This window comes from Piliocolobus tephrosceles, chromosome 15, assembly GCF_002776525.5.
Source record: "Piliocolobus tephrosceles isolate RC106 chromosome 15, ASM277652v3, whole genome shotgun sequence".
Classification (NCBI taxonomy): Eukaryota; Metazoa; Chordata; class Mammalia; order Primates; family Cercopithecidae; genus Piliocolobus; species Piliocolobus tephrosceles.
The window spans coordinates 47202767-47219947 of record NC_045448.1 but is presented as its reverse complement, the minus strand read 5'-3'; the positions used below and the strand labels follow the sequence as shown (position 1 = coordinate 47219947).

General features: G+C 48.4%; 1 protein-coding gene across 2 annotated transcripts in view; it reads right to left on the bottom strand.

Moving 5' to 3' along the window:
* TTC7A (tetratricopeptide repeat domain 7A) overlaps positions 1–17181 on the bottom strand; it is a 135038-nt gene that overhangs the window by 98498 nt on the left and 19359 nt on the right. For both annotated transcript variants that reach the window (XM_023223846.2, XM_023223847.3), the window contains exon 4: positions 2577–2707. In XM_023223846.2, the coding sequence (XP_023079614.1) occupies positions 2577–2707 (131 nt within the window). The remainder of the gene's footprint in view (positions 1–2576; positions 2708–17181) is intronic.

The window sequence follows — 17181 nt, the reverse complement described above, 5'->3', positions numbered from 1 at the left end:
TTGCTCTGTTTTCTCCCCCACCATACCACTGAAACTGCAATCTCCATCTCCCCCCCCCCGGTTCCAGGAAAAGCTGAGGAACAATTACATCATTAACTGAGCTGTCACTTAAAAGCCTCAGCCCTAACAGGGTCCTCCAGCCCAACAAGACTGGCCTGCCTTCTGTATACCATTTCCTTTGTCTAATCTGAGGGGAAAAAAATCTGAGGCATCTGCCTCCTCTTTCAGAATTCAGAGTAGATTTAAGAGAGGGTCTTAGTTCCTTAGAGGTCAGGACTGGGTCTCAGGAGGGACACACAGCATTTCTGAGAGTGCACAAGGTTCTATGGCCTGCCCTCCCTCAACTTAAGATAACAACTATAGGGCCCCGTTTGTCTGCCCACTGCTACCAGGCACTGCTTCTAGCCCTGGACATCATCATCAGACATTTGACAGGGACAGTACAGTGCCTGGCACTAAAGTTCATCACCTTAATCCCCTTTTGAAAGTCCAAAGCCTAGGCTTCCAGATGAGCAGCAGACTTTATCTTTTCCATGAAAGTTTCCTCCCAACCACATGCAATGCAAACATGAAAAGCTCCTAAAACACTACTACTGTCTAGCAGTGACCCATTCCCCTTTGGTGGAGGTCAGCTCAACCATGCTGACTCTCTAAGTGGCCTCTGCCAGAGAATGGGCACTCAAGTCCTAGATTTGCTGAGCCCATCAGTCACTTCTCCTTTCCTCCTGAAGTCCAATCAAGGAGACATCTTCTAGAGCACTGGCTGTCAGCAGGGGGGTGACTTTGCCCTCAGGGGACAGTTGTCAGTAACTGAAGACATTTTTGGTTGTCACAAGGGGGACAGTGCTACTGGCATAGTGGGGAGAGGCCATGGATGCTGCTAAACATCCTATAATATACACAGCATCCCCCCGCCCCCACCGACAACAAAGAATTCTCCAGCCCCAAATATCAACAGCACTGAGGTTGAGAATCCTGCTCCAGGGGAAATGACCTGGCCTGGGGTAGACTCTTCCAAAATGGTACCGGACTGACATTTTGGCATCTGCCAAGGCAGGTGAGGTGCAAGTGTCTCCTGGGCTCTAAGTCTCTCAGTCCATGACCACCTCCTCCTTCAGGGCACCAATCCTAATCTACTCTGCTCTAGAACCTTCCATCTAACATGTTAAATATCTATCCCACAGAATACCTAAGCATCACGCCCAATATCTTCTGTGCGAGCATTCAGAGCCACACTCCCTGGGTTCAAATCCTGCTGACACCACTTATTAACGAGGTAAACTCTGGCAGGCTAACTCCTCCTCCAATTTGTTTTCTTATTTGTAAAATGGGAACGACAACAGGGCCTATTTCATCCAGTCAGTGTGAGGGTTAAATCACAGAATGAATGTAAAGTGCTTGGAGTTGTGTCTGACACAAAAGCAGGCACTCAAGAAGGGCTAGCAGGATCTTTGTTGAATACAGTTTCCTGTCCCCTTAGCATTGAACCAAGGACCCCTCATGGCATAGTATTAAGATGTGGAGGGAAAAAGAATAAAATGGAGGCCGGGCACAGGCCGGTAATCCCAGAATTTTGGGAGGCTGAGGCAGGCAGATCACCTGAGGTCAGGAGTTCAAAACCAGCCTGGCCAACATGGTGAAACCCTGTCTCTACTAAAAATACAAAAATTAGAAGGGCATGGTGGCAGATGCCTATAGTTTCAGCTACTCAAGAGGCTGAGGCAGAAGAAACGCTTGAACCCAGGAGGTGGAGATTGCAGTGAGCTGAGATCGTGCCACTGAACTCCAGCCTGGGTGACAGAGCAAGAATCCATCTAAAAAATAATAATTAATAAAATGCATAAAAATTAAAAGCAAAAAAAAAAATACATAAAAATAAACCAGAGCCTCCCAGAAGGGGAAGGGCTGGGATACTCACCACAAACGCTGCTACCACCTGTACTTGATACCCTGCAGACAGTCAACCCAGACCCACCACAGGGAACGGAGAGGGAGGGAGATCTGAAAACTGCCAGGGCCCTGGTGACCAGCTCTTTCACCAGCCTCTGAAAGGCTCGGAGAAGGAATCCCAAGATCCTGCTTCCCCACAGGATCCAGGGAGGAGCTTCTGGGACACCGAGAGCAGGGAAGGATGTCCAGCTGTAAGACCCAGGCGGACTCCACCCCTGCCAGGGAAAGAATGGTGAGCAAATGATTCAATCTCCTAAAGCTCATCTATTAAACAGGGATAAGTACAATACCCACCTCAGAGGTGGCTGTGAGGAGTCAACAAGTTAATGGATACAAACAGGGCTGTCACTTTTGGTACTGCAGATGAGTTCACCAAGGAGTTCCTGGTGCCTAGTAGATGGCATGGACTCATTTATCTATTAAACTATTTTCCAGTTAAGAGTCTCATTCTAGTGGAATCAGTATACCATAATGAGTTTTCCACCCTATGAAGTAGAGTGTCTTTGGGGGACAGAGAAGGTTCCTTCTTCTAATTAGCACACAGGTGACCTATGGGTTTAGTGGGATCTGTAGATACAGGTGCTCAATAGACAGCAGCTCCAACCACGGTGTTATTTCCAGCTCACCTTCTCCAATTCCTGCAGGAACACCTGAGCGATCCAGGAGGCCCTCTCAAAACAGGTGATCACTTCCTCCTCCCTCTCCGTCAGGCGGAAGCGGGAAGCGATGGAGTTGGGTAGACGTTCCAGAGAGAGGCCTGCAGGAGGAAGAGGGAGCCTCAGACCTGCCCTGCTCGGGCCCCCCGACTTCAGGCCCTCCCCATGGGCCCAGGGTGGGCTCATCCGAGGGGGCACACACTCTGGTGCAGCCAGGAGGAGGCGGAGGTCTGCGGAGGGGAGGAGGAAGCTGAAGCGACGGTGGTGTTAGCAGTGGCTGGGAGTAAGCGATGGGACAGCACGTGGGGAATCACACTGCCCGGGAAGCCACTCCTGACCCCTCCTCTGTAACAGAGTATCCCCATTTTTCTAAGCAAAAGAGAATGAAGTTTTTTTAAAAAATGTATTTTTTTCTTTCCTCTTCCTGTTCCCCACTTCCTACTTAGCTCTTTAGAAATGCAAAACCTTTACCTTCCCTTCACCAGACACTCCCTACACAGCAAGCTTATCCATGTGCTGACTTAGAAGCTCCGGAGCCAGAACTTTCCCACCCGGAGACTGCCTCTAGAGATAACAATCAATTTACATCCGACAGTGTGACTGAGAAGGAACTCTCTCCCAACCGGAGAGTATCTTGAAGCAATGCTCACTTTACAACCTGGCTCTGGCCACGATGGTGCCAGCTGTACTACCTGCTAGGTAAGGCACCAAGGCAAGTCATGCAGACCCTGCACTTGCTTGCTCCCTCCTCTGCATGGCGTTCATGCCAAGTCCCCCTTTAAAAGCCCCGGCTTTTTGCCCAGGAAGTGAAGTGGTTATCTTTTAAGGCAGGAGCCTGTACCTCTTCCCCTAAGCTAAGCTTTGGAATAAAGTGACTTTCTTTATTCCAGACCTCACTCTTGTTAATTGGACTCTGCAAGTGGCGAGTGACTGAACTGCATTTCAGTTACAATTTTGGTGGCCCCTATGAGGACTGCAGCACGCTTCGGACGACTGAGCCTATCAGCCTGGTTTCACTACCAGGCAAAGCGGGGGCTGCCTGGGAGTGCCAGCTGCTCCTGGCTACTGGACTCTAGAATAGGAATGTTAAGGGGATTTCTCAGCAGCTGCCAAAATGTTCTTGTTTTGGGGAACCTCCCTTTCACCCCCTGGCATGACATCTGCTGCCTCCAATGTTTCACTGGTACAAAGAAAGTGACCTCTGAAGAAGCCAGCAACCTTGAAACTGGGTGAGCAAGTTGGACTATACCCGACGTTTTTCTGTCTCTTCTGGGTGTCCCTGGGTCTTCACTCTGTGAAGACTTGGCCGCTACTGGCATCATTTGGGCATTTTGAGCATTTGCATTTGTGGTACTATAGGGACTCAGCTGCCTGTCAAGGTATCTCCAGCTGAGGCAGGGGGTTCAGAACTCCACTCAGTCCCTGGAGTCCCTCCACTCAGACTGGGGATTTTGTTTGGAAGCACGCCGTTTGTGTGAATGTAATGACTTTGTGTACAGGCTGATTTCTTTCTTTCCTGAGCTCCCTCCGGGTGGAAACAGTTCACCTCAACAGGTGACCTGCGGCAGTGGGAGGGATCGGTCCTCCGCCACACCGGGCACTGAGGCCCTCCCTGACCGGGGATAAATGAGGGTAGCAAGGGTATCCCTGCGCCATGTGGTGGCTGGAAGGCTCTCAAGCTCCTCTTCTGTCACTCTACTTTTTCCTCTCTCTTTCCATTCTCTCTGTCATGCCACTCTTAGAGAACCTGGCTGTGCTGCAAAAGCAAGCCAGAAATTTCATACTCTTATCTCCTCCGTAAAATGCAAGGACAAGTTTCTCCCCTTCCCTTCACTTTGCTGTTCCACAAGCCTCATTTTCAGGGGCTCCATTCTGCTCCTGGGCCTTGGATTTAAAGAGGGAATAGGATTGGACTCTGGCAACAACGTCTCTGTCCCCTCAAAGAGCCCCTTGGGGTACATTTTGGTTAACTGAAAAGCATACAGTTGTGAGCCCATGACTAGGAAAAAGAGGATCTTTTACCATAATACTATCTGGACCCAATACCACCTGGGCCACAATGAATTCTGGCCTGAAGATGGGGTTACTTGGTTACACTTGCAGTTGTTAGAAGAAAAACATCCACTCTCCTGGTGCTCACCATTTTCTACACTGTATTTTGGTAATCTCTGGCCAGCTCTTCTCTCCCCAACTAGCTGAAAGCTCCATGGGGGCAAATGTGAATCTTTTTGGACAACAACCCTTGCACAGCACCTCACACAGTAGGTGCTCAAGTTATGCAGCATTTTACACGCACGCTTCCCATGGAACCCAACAGTTCCTCCCTGCAGAAATTACCCATGCTCACGTCTCTGCCTGCAGGGGACAACCACTTTCCCACTTATCAGTAATAGCACCTTCCTCTCCTTTTGACCACCTCTCTTGCAATCTCAGATGATCATGACTGCCATAGCAATCAGCTAAGTGTGGGCACACGGCCCAATTTGGGCCAATAAAAAACAGTCTCAGAATTGTCACTCTTTCCACTGGGGTTGTTAAGCTGGTATCAGACATCAGTTTAGAAATGTTAGAGAAAACCTACCTTAAAATGAAGTCTACACAATATGAATATAAATAACATTACTGAAGTGTACATTTAAAAATGGTTTAGATGGTAAATTTTATGTTGTATGGGGGTTTTTTGCTGCAACTTAAAAATTTTTTAAATAAAAGCTTCAAAGCCAAAACCAAAAAGCTCAAAAAATAAAAACAATCTGTAAGAAACAAAGAAGGGATATAGCATTGTTAGCCTTACTAGAAACTAATGCTGTACAGAAAAACAACTCTATTTGCATCAGGTTACTTTTTTTTAAGACAGGAAAAATACTGAATAAACTCTTAGTCACGAAAAAAATGAAATCCATGCAAAGAAAAGGTAAGACAGCATGGAGAAGGGTGGATTCCTAAAGAGACTGAGTACCTAGATCCAGCTTTGCCTGAAGCTCTACCTGCTGGAACTTTCCAGTGTATGAGCGCCATTAAATACCTCCCATGTCTTCTCCCTTCCTCCCTCCCACTCTCCCTTTTTTTGTCACTTGCAGCTAATACAGACCTGACTAGAGAGTGCTGTCCTTCTGAACTATTGTTTCTCAATGGGGAGAATCAATGTCTGTCTCGTCTTTGTGCCCACATGGTACTTTAGGTACTTTACATGTGAAGACGAACTTACTGAAGGGATGTATAATAGAAGAATCCTCAACTGTTTCCTGCCCTATAAGCCCCAACATCCACGTAATGACCAAGTCCTCAACACTTCAAACCTTCCCTTCCTCTCTTCCTACTACCTTATATCAGCTTTTATGTCTTGAGCGGATGACTATATTGGCCTCCTAACTGGCCTCCCTGCCTCCAGTCTCACTTTAATCCCCAGGGGCATCCTTCTAAAACTCTCCAGGGGTCCATACTGCTAAAGGGTAAAGTCCAACTTCTGGAGGCTCCATACCAGGCCCTCCTGGTATCAGTTCTCCAGCCTCATCTCTCGCCTTACCTGCCACATCCACACCCAACTTCCTGCTCCCAACTGCTTGGTTGTAGGATGCCTTCTCGACTCGCTCAAGTTGTTCCTCCTGCCTGGAATGTATCCACCCCACCAAGTCTACCCAAAATTACTGTTCACATTCTGACCTAGTAAATGCTATCTCCTCTACAAAGCCCTTCCTGATAGTCCCTGGTGTAACCAAACATTCCTCCTTTAAGCCCCAGTCTACACATATTCCTAACTCACCATTTCTTATACTTATTTGTTCATATGTTTCCCCAGACTGTAGACTCCCTTCAAGACATCACCCTAATCGTGCTTACTTTTCTACCACCTGGCACACAGTAGGTACTGGACAAGCATTTGCTGGCTGGATGAAAAAACACAAGCCTGGTCATGTCTGACAAAGAACAAAGTGCTCTGCAAATATAAGGTAAGGAATTATTGTTTTTCTTAGCCACATTCCCATGCACACAGATTCAGTGACCTTGTCCTTTGCCAGGCTGGGGTGTGACCAGATCCAAAGTTTGGGTGCCCTGGCCTGGAGGAAGGCGGGCACAGAACATGAAGGTCCTTGCTCAACACAAAGACCCAGGTGCCTGGGTCACCACGTGTCAACGTGCCTCCTGCCAAATGACTCATTCCAGAGGACTAAAGGGGGAAGAGGAACCAAGAAAGAATCAAGGAGGCAGCCCTCGTTGCTCACTGCCAGAGCTGGTCCAGCCCCTGCTCCCTAGACATGCAGCCTATCCACCCTGCAGGAAGGTAGGGCGAACCTATGAACTGTTGAGAGGCCTGGCCCAGGAGACCAACTGCACGTGGCAGGGCACAGCCAATTCCAGGGGACATAGAGTGGATCTGTTTCAACACAGCTGCCCTGTGGTCCCCAGAGAGATGTGCTGAGGCTGGGCTCCCTCCTGCCACACCTCTGGGTCCAGCACTGGAATGGGTGATGCCAGCTGCTGTCAAGTTCAAGCTGCCAGTTCCAAGCCTCCAGAGGACTGGCCACTGCAAACCTGTGAATTCAGGAAAAATGGTCTGTGGGGCTTCCTCCTTCCCCGTGTGGCATTTGTTCCTTCCACTCTCAGCAGGGACCTCCCCACCATGCTTCTCCAAGAACCTCAAATCTCATCCTCCTTGAAAGCGCAAAGTAGGCCAGGCAAAGTGGCCCACATCTGTAATCCCAGCACACTGGGAAGCCCAGGCAGGCGACTGCTTGAGCTTAGGAGTTTGAGACCAGCCTAGGAATGTGGTGAAACCTTGTCTCCCCCAAAATAGAAAAAATTAGCTGGGCTTGGTGGTGCACACTTGTGACTCTAGCTACTCAGAAGACAGAGGTGGGAGAATCGCTTGAGCCCGGGAGGCAGAGGCTGCAGTGAGCCAAGATTACGCCACTGCACTCCAGCTGGGTGACAGAACAAGACCCCATCTCAATTTAAAAAAAAGCTCAAAGCAAAGCCACCTCTTCTCTGAAACTCTGCCAGGTAGAGTTAAGCCTCTCTGTGTCTAAACCACTTGAACAGTTTGACTGCATCTCCTATGTATGTGCCTTTTTCCTGCATTGTCCTCATCCTCTCTACCCATTTCCGATTATCTTTGCACCCCAGTGATGGCCAGGGCCTAGTGTTTAGGAAGCATGCAGATGGATGCGTAGATGAGTGAGCGTATTCACATAGCCAAGTGTACGGCCCAAAGGAGTTCCTCCCTCTCCACTTAAAAAATATTTCCTGGGCTCGCTGTGGTGGCTCACACCTGTAATCCCAGCACTTTGGGAGGCCGAGGCAGATGGATCACAAGGTCAGGAGATTGAGACCATCCTGGCCAGCATAATGAAACCCCATCTCTACTAAAAAGACAAAAATTAGCTGGGCATGGTGGCACATGCCTGTAAATCCCAGTTACTCGGGAGGCTGAGGCAGGAGAATTGCTTGAACCAGGGAGTCAGAGGTTGCAGTGAGCCGAGATTGCTCCACAGCACTCCAGTGTGGGTGACAGAGCGAGACTCCGTCTCAAAAAAAAAAAAAAAAAAATTCTTGGAGAATTCATAAACAAACTGTGGTATAGTTATATAATGGAATACTACTCAGATTTTTTTTAAAACTCATATACACATAACACAAATGAATTACTTAAAAATTACATTGTGCAAAAGAAATCAGACATTAAAAAAATACATGCTGTATGATTTCACTTATTCAAAAGAGCAAATTAATCTATATCAGTAGAAAATAAGGCCAGGAGTGGTGGCCCACATCTGTAATCCCATCACTGTGGGAGCTAAGGCAGGGGATCAATTGAGCCCAGAAGTTTGAGACCAGCCTGGGCAACACAGCAAGACTTTATCTCTTCAAAAAATAAGCAAAAACAAAACAGTGGTTGCCTGGGGTGGAGACCAATTAGAAAAGAGCCCAAGGGGACGTTCTGTGGTGATAGAAATGTTCCGTATCTTTGTTACGGTACTGGTCACATGGATATTTATACTGGTCCAATTCATGAAATTACATAGTTAAGATTTGTACATCTCACTACATGAAAATTTATCTAAAAATAATGGAGATAATGCCTTTTTGAAGGGAGCTGTCATGACTCAGAGAAATAAAAGTTCAAAGTACAGGGGTACATTCACTGAGGTGGTCCTCTGTAAAGCAATTTCCAGCATACACAGGGCCAAAAAGTTTCTGGAGCTGGCAGTGGCTTTTCCTAAGCAAGGTCACAGTCCAGTCACCCAGTTCTGCCCATAAAAAGGGGCAGGCAACCTTGTATTTGTCCCCTGGTTGATAAGGTCTATTTTCCTGCCCACAAACATCTGATTGGAAGACCACCCAGGCACTCCAGGCTTGGGTTTCTTTACCCTCTGCCCCTTGAGCGCTTCTGCACAAGTGGCCAGACCACGGCACTCAATCCAGGATGAAGGTGGGCTGCCCTGCGCCTAGTCCTTGAGGCATCGGAGGGTTGTAACGCAGCCCTGCGGGGCAGGCACTGCCTTGTGATTCCCACCAGCAAGGGCCTTTCTGTGCCAATACCCAGCTCTAAGAGAGGCCCCTTGCAAGAGGAGGACTTGCTTTTTCATTAACTCAGAACTTTCGATTTGGAGCCAAGCTGATCCTGGCACAGCCTCAGACCCAACACCAGGCTGGTCCCAGCTCCTTCAGTCTGAATGACTCATCACATCCCAGGCAGCCACCCTTCCAAGAAGCCCCACCCTTGGAGCCCTGGAGCTTTGGGCCCTGGATGCAGAGGTAGAAAACAGAAAACTTCCTCAGCAACGGAACCCCTTCCCTCCCACCTACCCAGCCTGTCAAAAGGGCACAGGTACAGCTGCAGCATCCACGGACGATGAATCCCAGACTTGGGTACCCTGCAGCCAGGGGAAGAAGGGAAAAAAGGCAATTCATTCAGTTCTCGGGGGGAAACTGGAAGGCCAGGTAGGAAAGAACCCTCACAGATCACTCTGTTAAAATTAGAACATTTAGAAATAGGATTACCATATGATCCAGCAATTCCACTTCCAGGTGTACACCCAAAAGAATAGAAAGCAGGGTCTCAAAGAGATATCAGTCCACTAGCATTCATAGCAGCATTATTCACAATGGTTAAAATGTAGAAGCAACGCAAGTGTCCACTGACAGATGAATGGATAAACAAAATGTCATATATGCATACGTACAATACAGTATTATTCAGCCTTCAGAAGGAAGGAAATTCTGACACATGCTACAATATGGATAAGCCTTGAGGACATTTTACTATGTGAAATAAGCCAGACACAAAAAGGCAAATACTGTATGAGTCCTCTTACATGAGGTACTTGCATAATCAAATTCATAAAAACAGAAAATAGAAGAGTGGTTGCCAGGGGTTAGGGGAGGAGGGAACAGGGCGTTGCTGTTTCATGGGCATAGAATTTCGGTTTCACAAGGTAAAAGAATTCTGGAGATTGGTTGCACAATAATGCAAATGTTAAAGAGTTCAGGAGATTGGTTGCACAACAATGTCTCAGTACCGAACTGAACACTTAAAAGTGGTTAAGATGGTCAATTCTATGGTATGTATATTTAACACTGTTTTTGTTTTTGTTTTTTGTTGGGACAGAATCTTGCTCTGTCCACCCAGGCTGGAGTGCAGTGGCTCAATCTCAGCTCACTGCAACCTCCACTTCCTGGGTTCAAGCAATTCTCCTGTCTCAGCCTCCTGAGTAGCTGGAATTACAGGCACATACCACCACTTGGCTAATTTTTATATTTTTAGTAGAGACAGGGTTTCATGATGTTGGCCAGGCTGGTCTTGAACTCCTGACCTCAGGTGATCCACCCACTTCGGCCTCCCAAAGTGCTGGGATTATAGGCGGGAGCCACCTTGCCCGGCCAACACAATTTTTTAACGGAAAAAAACAAAAAAAACCAGGCAATTTGGCTTCTGTACCAAAGTCTCCAAAAAATGTATACTCTATGATTCAGTAATTCTACTTTCTAGGAATTTATCTTAAAAAAAAAGAAGAAAAAGAAAAAGCGGGGGGCGGTGACTCACACCTGTAACCCCAGCACTTTGGGAGGGTGAGGTGGGAGAATTGCTTGAGCCTAGGAGTTCAGGACCAGCCCTGGCAACACACACCCCATCTCCACCAAAAAAAAAAAAAAAGTGATGTATGCAAAATTTAGCTTCAAGGATATCCATTTCAGTATTGTTTAAAAAGGCAAAAAAAAAAAAAAAAAGATTTAGCATACGGGTCCAATGACGGTACTTCACAAAATTATGACAGGACGTTACAATGAAATGCTATGAGGTTACTTACAGTGACATAGAGGTGTATTGAAAAACGACTCATGAAATACTAACTTTTTTAAAAAGCAGATTATAAAACATAGCTGTATGAACTTACATTTTAAAAGCACATGTAAGTCTATAGGGAAAAAAAGACTGGAAGGATATACCTCAAAATGTTCAGAGTGCTAAGTCTGTTTCCGCAAATACAAAATGGAGTTACTAATAATGCCTAGCTCGTAGTGTAGCCATGATCATTAAATTAGATGAAATATTATAAAGCATAGAAAGTATGCTGGCTGGGCGCAGTGGCTCACGCCTGTAATCCCAACACTTTGGGAGGCTGAGGTAGGAGGATTATCTGAGGTGGAGAGTTTGAGAACAGCCTGACCAACATCTCTACTAAAAATACAAAATTAGTCAGGCATGGTGGAGCATGCCTGTAATCCCAGTTGAGGCAGCAGAATTGCTTGAACCCAGGAGGTGGAGGTTGAGGTGAGCCGAGATCGCGCCACTGCACTCCAGCCTGGGCAACACAGTGAGACTCCACCTCAAAAAACAAACAAACAAACAAACAAACAAAAAAAGTACATACTTAGAAAATATTTTCAAGTGATGCTTACAATAACCTCTTAGGTAGGGGTTTAACCCTTCTCCAGAGTTACAAATAAAAAATCTAGGCAGGGCATCTGGTGGTTTACACCTGTAATCCCAGTACTTTTGGAAGCTGAGGCGGGCGGATCACTTGAGGTCAGGAGTTCAAGACCAGCCTGGCTAACATGGCAAAACACCATCTCTACTAAAAATACAAAAAATTAGCTGGACGTGGTGGTACGCGCCTGTAATTCCAGCTATTCTGGAGGCCAAGGCAGGAGAATTGTTTGAAGCCGGGAGGCAGAGGTTGCAGTGAGCCAAAATCGTATCATTGCACTCTAGCCCGGGTGACAGAGCAAGACTGTCTTAAAAAAAAAAAAAAAAAAAAAATTTGAATCCAGGGAAAACAGATTAATTCCAAGACCCCTCAGCTAAAAGCACCAGTGTCAACTAGATCCAGGTCTCTGGCTGGATGAGGCCTGATCTCCTAGCAGCCTGCTCCTCCTTCGGCATCTGGAAGCCAGCAGCCTCTCACCTGGGGCCAGGACAGCAGTGCCACATGGACTGAGCTCCTGTCCATGTGAGGCACACAGCCCACACCCCTTGGAGAGGGAAGCCAAAATCAACAGTGAATTCCCGCCATACCAGGGCTAAAAACACAAAAACCAAATATGCTATCATATCCTGTCCTGGAAGCAGCGTAGTGTTCTTTCTTTTTTAAAAGTTGTAATCAGCGACACAATTCCAGGTGACAGCAGAATAGCTTGGGGTTACACTGACAAAAAAGAAGAGTCAAAAAAGAAGCCCACCTTCAAGGGGCTGGGAGAAGAGAATCTGCAGATCATAATCCTTCCAGCTGCTGAGGGCATTTCACCTTTTTTGACTTTGCACAGCAGCTTCACAACCTAGCATGTCACTGCAATGCAGAGTTCCTGTGTACCAGGGTCAGGGCACCAGGACCTCCCTGGTGCTGAGTGTGAGGTAAAGGAGAACACAAGCCAGCCAGGCTGACACTGGGGGCAGGACAGGTTCTCAAGAGGCCTGCGCTCTATCTGTGGAGCCACAACGAACCCTAAATTAGGCACCAATGACTAAAGTCTGCCAGGCTCAAGGCAGAATGAACGGCTGGAGAAATATGAGTCACTCTCCACGCCATTAGCATACTGAGCTAGGGCTGGAGAAATGGAAGAGACCCACCGGAGCTTGGGGAGGCTGAACCGGCTAAAGCTGGAGATGTCCAAAGAGCGGGCCCTGAAACATCCTGGAAGCCAATCAAAGCCAGTGAATAACCCTCAGAGCTCAGACCAACAAAAAAGTGGGTGATTCGTTACCTTGGATCCACAAAGGCTTCATTCTAGTCTAGGGCCCAGACCCCTCAGCTCCAGACCCTAGAGAAGACTGCCCCAGACAGCGTGCTGACCACAGACAGCGTGCTGACCCATAGGTGAGCCTGACTGGAGGGAGAACAGGCTGTGCTGCACCTCATGGTGTGTGACCCGCAGCCAAAGTTCTAGAACCCCAGTAAAGAGAGACACCCTGAGCCTTACCATGGACTCTCTGCTCTGGGCCCTCTTGTGGAGCCCACCTGGCCCTCACGCTCATTCCCAATCCATCCCACACACACCTCCTCTTGGCTCCAAGAATTATGATTACACTGCACCTCCAAACAAGCCACCTCCCCTGGTTTCCCCCTGGGGCTTCCCTTTGGCCTTCCCTTGCTGGAAGGCACCTCTTTCACTCAACTGTCGGTGATTCATCCTCAAGTTCAGGCTCACCACCCAGCTCGCCTGTGAAGGCCCTACAACTAGCTGGATCTCACCTCCCTCTGCAAGAGTGCTTCAATCGAACAAGCCCAAATGCTGGAGGCAGAGAGAGCGACGTCCACAGCCTGACCCTTCCACTACTGGTGTAACCTGAGGTGAATCATTTCTGCCTGCTCTCTGGTGCTCTGCCTCCATGCCCTTTACCTACTTTCGTAACCGTACCCTGGTTTTCCTTTGAGGAATCATTCCTGCATCTCAGTCCACAGGATTCAGGTGGGGGAAATCCCACCCCTGGTACCATCCCAGTATCCTAGGTGCTGGGCACCACGATTGGCTCCAGGGTGGGCATGAGACCAAGCCAGGTCCACGAGAAGCTTCCCCAGGCACTCTCTCCTTCTGAGGTAGTGGGTGCCATGCTGCAAGAACTATGTACTCCTGGAGCTGCTAAGGAAGACCTCAACAGACCTCGCTGAGCCCCCAGATTCAGCTATGCCTGATGCCATGCTACTCCAACAACTTTCTAGTTACAAGGGGCCATAAATATCCAGTCCCTCCTCCTTTTTGTTGCTACTTTCCAACATGTTTAGCTGCATGTTTGTCATTACAACCATAAGTCTGGTTACACAGAAACTGATCCCCAGAGGCATGGTGCCCGAGGGGACAATTCCTGAAATACAAAATTGGCTGGGCTGAGGTCAGGTGGGGCAGCGAGGACTTTGCCATCTCCCAGCTAAGAAACTGAATTCCAGATACACAGCAGCAGCACCACCGGCTAGAATGCAGCCTATTTTGTCTTGAGGTGAGACGCTGGGCATGTGGTAGAATACTTCAGGATACTGGCCTATGCCGGATGCTTCTTGGAGCCTATGTTAAGCCCTATAAAAATAAGCCTTACAAGCATCACTCCTGGCAGCCCCTCTGAATAAGAAAGTTTTGTCTGTATAAGACAATTCAAGACAGCTGAGAGTGAAGTCAGATAACTGGAGTTGAAAATTCCCTGTCCTTGCTGAAGGCAGTGCCAGAGGAGACAGGGGGACCAGACTCTATTAGGAGACAAGACTGGAAAGGCCTGAATCCCTCCCCATGCAAACCTCACATGGACCCCCTGCTGCAGCTCTCACTGCACTGCTAGAGAGCCAGGGGTGGGTGCCTGAGAGGAGCCCCGAGGCCTGCTGCTGAGGGACAGACCCTCAAGGCCTGGATCTAGATCCACGGACTTAGAGTCAACACAATCTTTGGCTCTAGGTTCTCAGCCATGAAGATGATGCAATGCCAATTGCCCAAAGGCTTATTACTACAGAGTTTTAGGGAGCTGTAGAGGCAGACAGACCCCAAACCTGGCAAACAAGTCCTTGCACTGTTCAACCCATAAGGTAGGCTCAAGTGTTCCACTCCCATCAGGGGCTGGGCTGCCCAGAAGCACAGAGGGGACTCTTCACAAATGGCCCTTTCTGGTCAAGAAAGGCCAAGAGTCAAGGCAGAGCTTCCCATAGGACAAAGCTAGGGACAGCCATATGGCCGAGACACCACGGCCAGGCAGGAAACCTGCCATACTGCCCCAGCGAGCCATGGCAGGAGCAGACCAGCCACTCTGGGGTCTTCCAAACAGCTGCTTCTCCTGGAGCTGCATCCCTCCAGGCTCACCCGCCTGCCACTCCCTCAAGGGAAGTGACCCTAACTTGGCATCCCCAGCAGGTGTTTGCTGAATCAACTGCTGACAAATTTTACTTCCTCCTGTGGGAGGTAGGCCAGGAGCCTTGGGGGATACAACTGCAAGAGGTCAGACGCTCGGCGGAAGGAACGTACTGACCCCTAACAGGGGAGAATGGACGTGCATACTGGGCTGAGGTCCAAGTGAGCTGGGAGGAGGGAGACGATGCTGCAAGCTGAACAACTAAGGGAAGCTTCTGGCACAGGATGCACCTGAACTGTGTCAGAGGAGAATGTAAGGACACAGCTATGTGCAGAGTGAAGAAAAAAGGCAAGGACAATGTCCCAAGAAGAAGGGAAGGGAAGAACTTCATAGATTATATTGGATACCAGGAGCAGACCTCATTAGGCTGACAGGTGGGGCTTCAGGAAAGGAGAGAGGGAGACTGGTTGAGGGTACAAAAGAAATGAACACCTGTACTCAAGAGGCTTGGAGTTCAGTGGAAGACAGGGCTCACAGCCATGAGCACATGGGGTCACACGCAGAGGGTTCTGCCAAGGGAGTGGGCAGCACTGAAGACAGGCCATCCTAGAAGGGCCTTGAAAGCATTCTAGATTATTTTTGTTTTTTTGAGACGGAGTATCGTTTTGTCCACCCAGGCTGGAGTGCCTTGGTGTGATCTCGGCTCACTGCAACCTCCGCCTCCCAGGTTCAGGCAATTCTCCTGTCCCAGCCTCCCAAGTAGCTGGGATTACAGGTGCATGCCACCATGACCAACTAATTTTTTGTACTTTTTTTTTTTTTTTAAGTAGAGACAGGGTTTCACCATGTTGGCCAGGCTGGTCTCGAACTCCTAACCTCAAGTCATCCGCCCGCCTTGGCTTCCCAAAGTGCTAGGATTACAGGCATGAGCCACCGCACCCAGCCTAGATTATTTTTTATTATTTTTATTAATTTAAATTCAATTAAATTTAATTTTTTGAGATAGACTCTCACTCTGTCACCCAGGCTGGAGTGCAGTGGCATGACCTCGGCTCACTGCAAGCTCTGTCTCCCAGGTTCACGCCATTCTCCTGCCTCAGCCTCCCAAGTAGCTGGGATTACAGATGCCCACCACCACACCCGGCTAATTTTTTGTATTTTTAGTAGAGACCAGGTTTCACCTGTGTTAGCCAGGATGGTCTTGATCTCCTGACCTTGTGATCCGCCCACCTCAGCCTCCCAAAGTGCTCGGATTACAGGCTTAAGCCAGCGCGCCCGGCCTGATTACTTTTGATACAGAGTAAATGGATGATGTTCCCTCTTCACCAAACAAACAAGGATGGTAATGGAGCTGTTTCATCTGAAGATATATCTGTCACCTGTACTTGGAGTTGGCTGGGAGCATTTCCTTTCCAGGGCCTCCCCTGATCTGACATGGTTGGTCAGGGGTCAGTGGGCTGGCAGAAGTTACAAGGGGACCATGGCAGATCCTGGGGAATGGGGTAGGAGAGGGGTGGGCTTCCAGTCTAAACCAAGATGACTGATGTTAGGTTGAAATATAAAAGCAAATTTTCTGAACAACTCATCCACAAACACCCATAAACGGCCCTGGGAAAGCAAATGCCAAGAAAATGGCTGCAGGGCTTCACCAGGGCTGAAGGAGGCCCAGAGAGGAGAAAGTCCTCATCTGTGTGACCCATCTTAGAGGCAACCGTAATCTGCCTCCCAGCACCTCCTGCCTCCTGGGTCCTCTGTTACAGGTGGGACACAAGCTTTAGAGACATCCATCTGGCCACCAATGCTACTTACAGGCTGCATGAACTTCCTCAGCTTCTTCATCCTCAAAATGGGCATAATAACCATCTACCATTTACAGAGGAGAGATGAAGGTTAACAATCAGTCAACAAGGCTGGGCATGGTGGCTCACGCCTGTAATCCCAGCACTTTGGGAGGCTGAGGCGGCAGGATCACGAGGTCAGGAGATTGAGACCATCCTGGCTAACACGGTGAAACCCCATCTCTACTAAAAAATACAAAAACTTAGCTGGGCTGTAGTCCCAGCTACTCGGGAGGCTGAGGCAGGAGAATGGCGTGAACCCAGGAGGCGGAGCTTGCAGTGAGCTGAGATCGCGCCACTGCACTCCAGCATGGGCGAAAGAGTGAGACTTCGTCTCAAAAAACACACAAAAAAATCAGTCAACAAATATTTATTAAACAAGTGTTCCAGGACAGTGTCTCACCGACTGTAATTTGTGTGTACATCACCCAGGAACGTTGTAAGGGGTAGATTCTGATTCAGTGGGTTT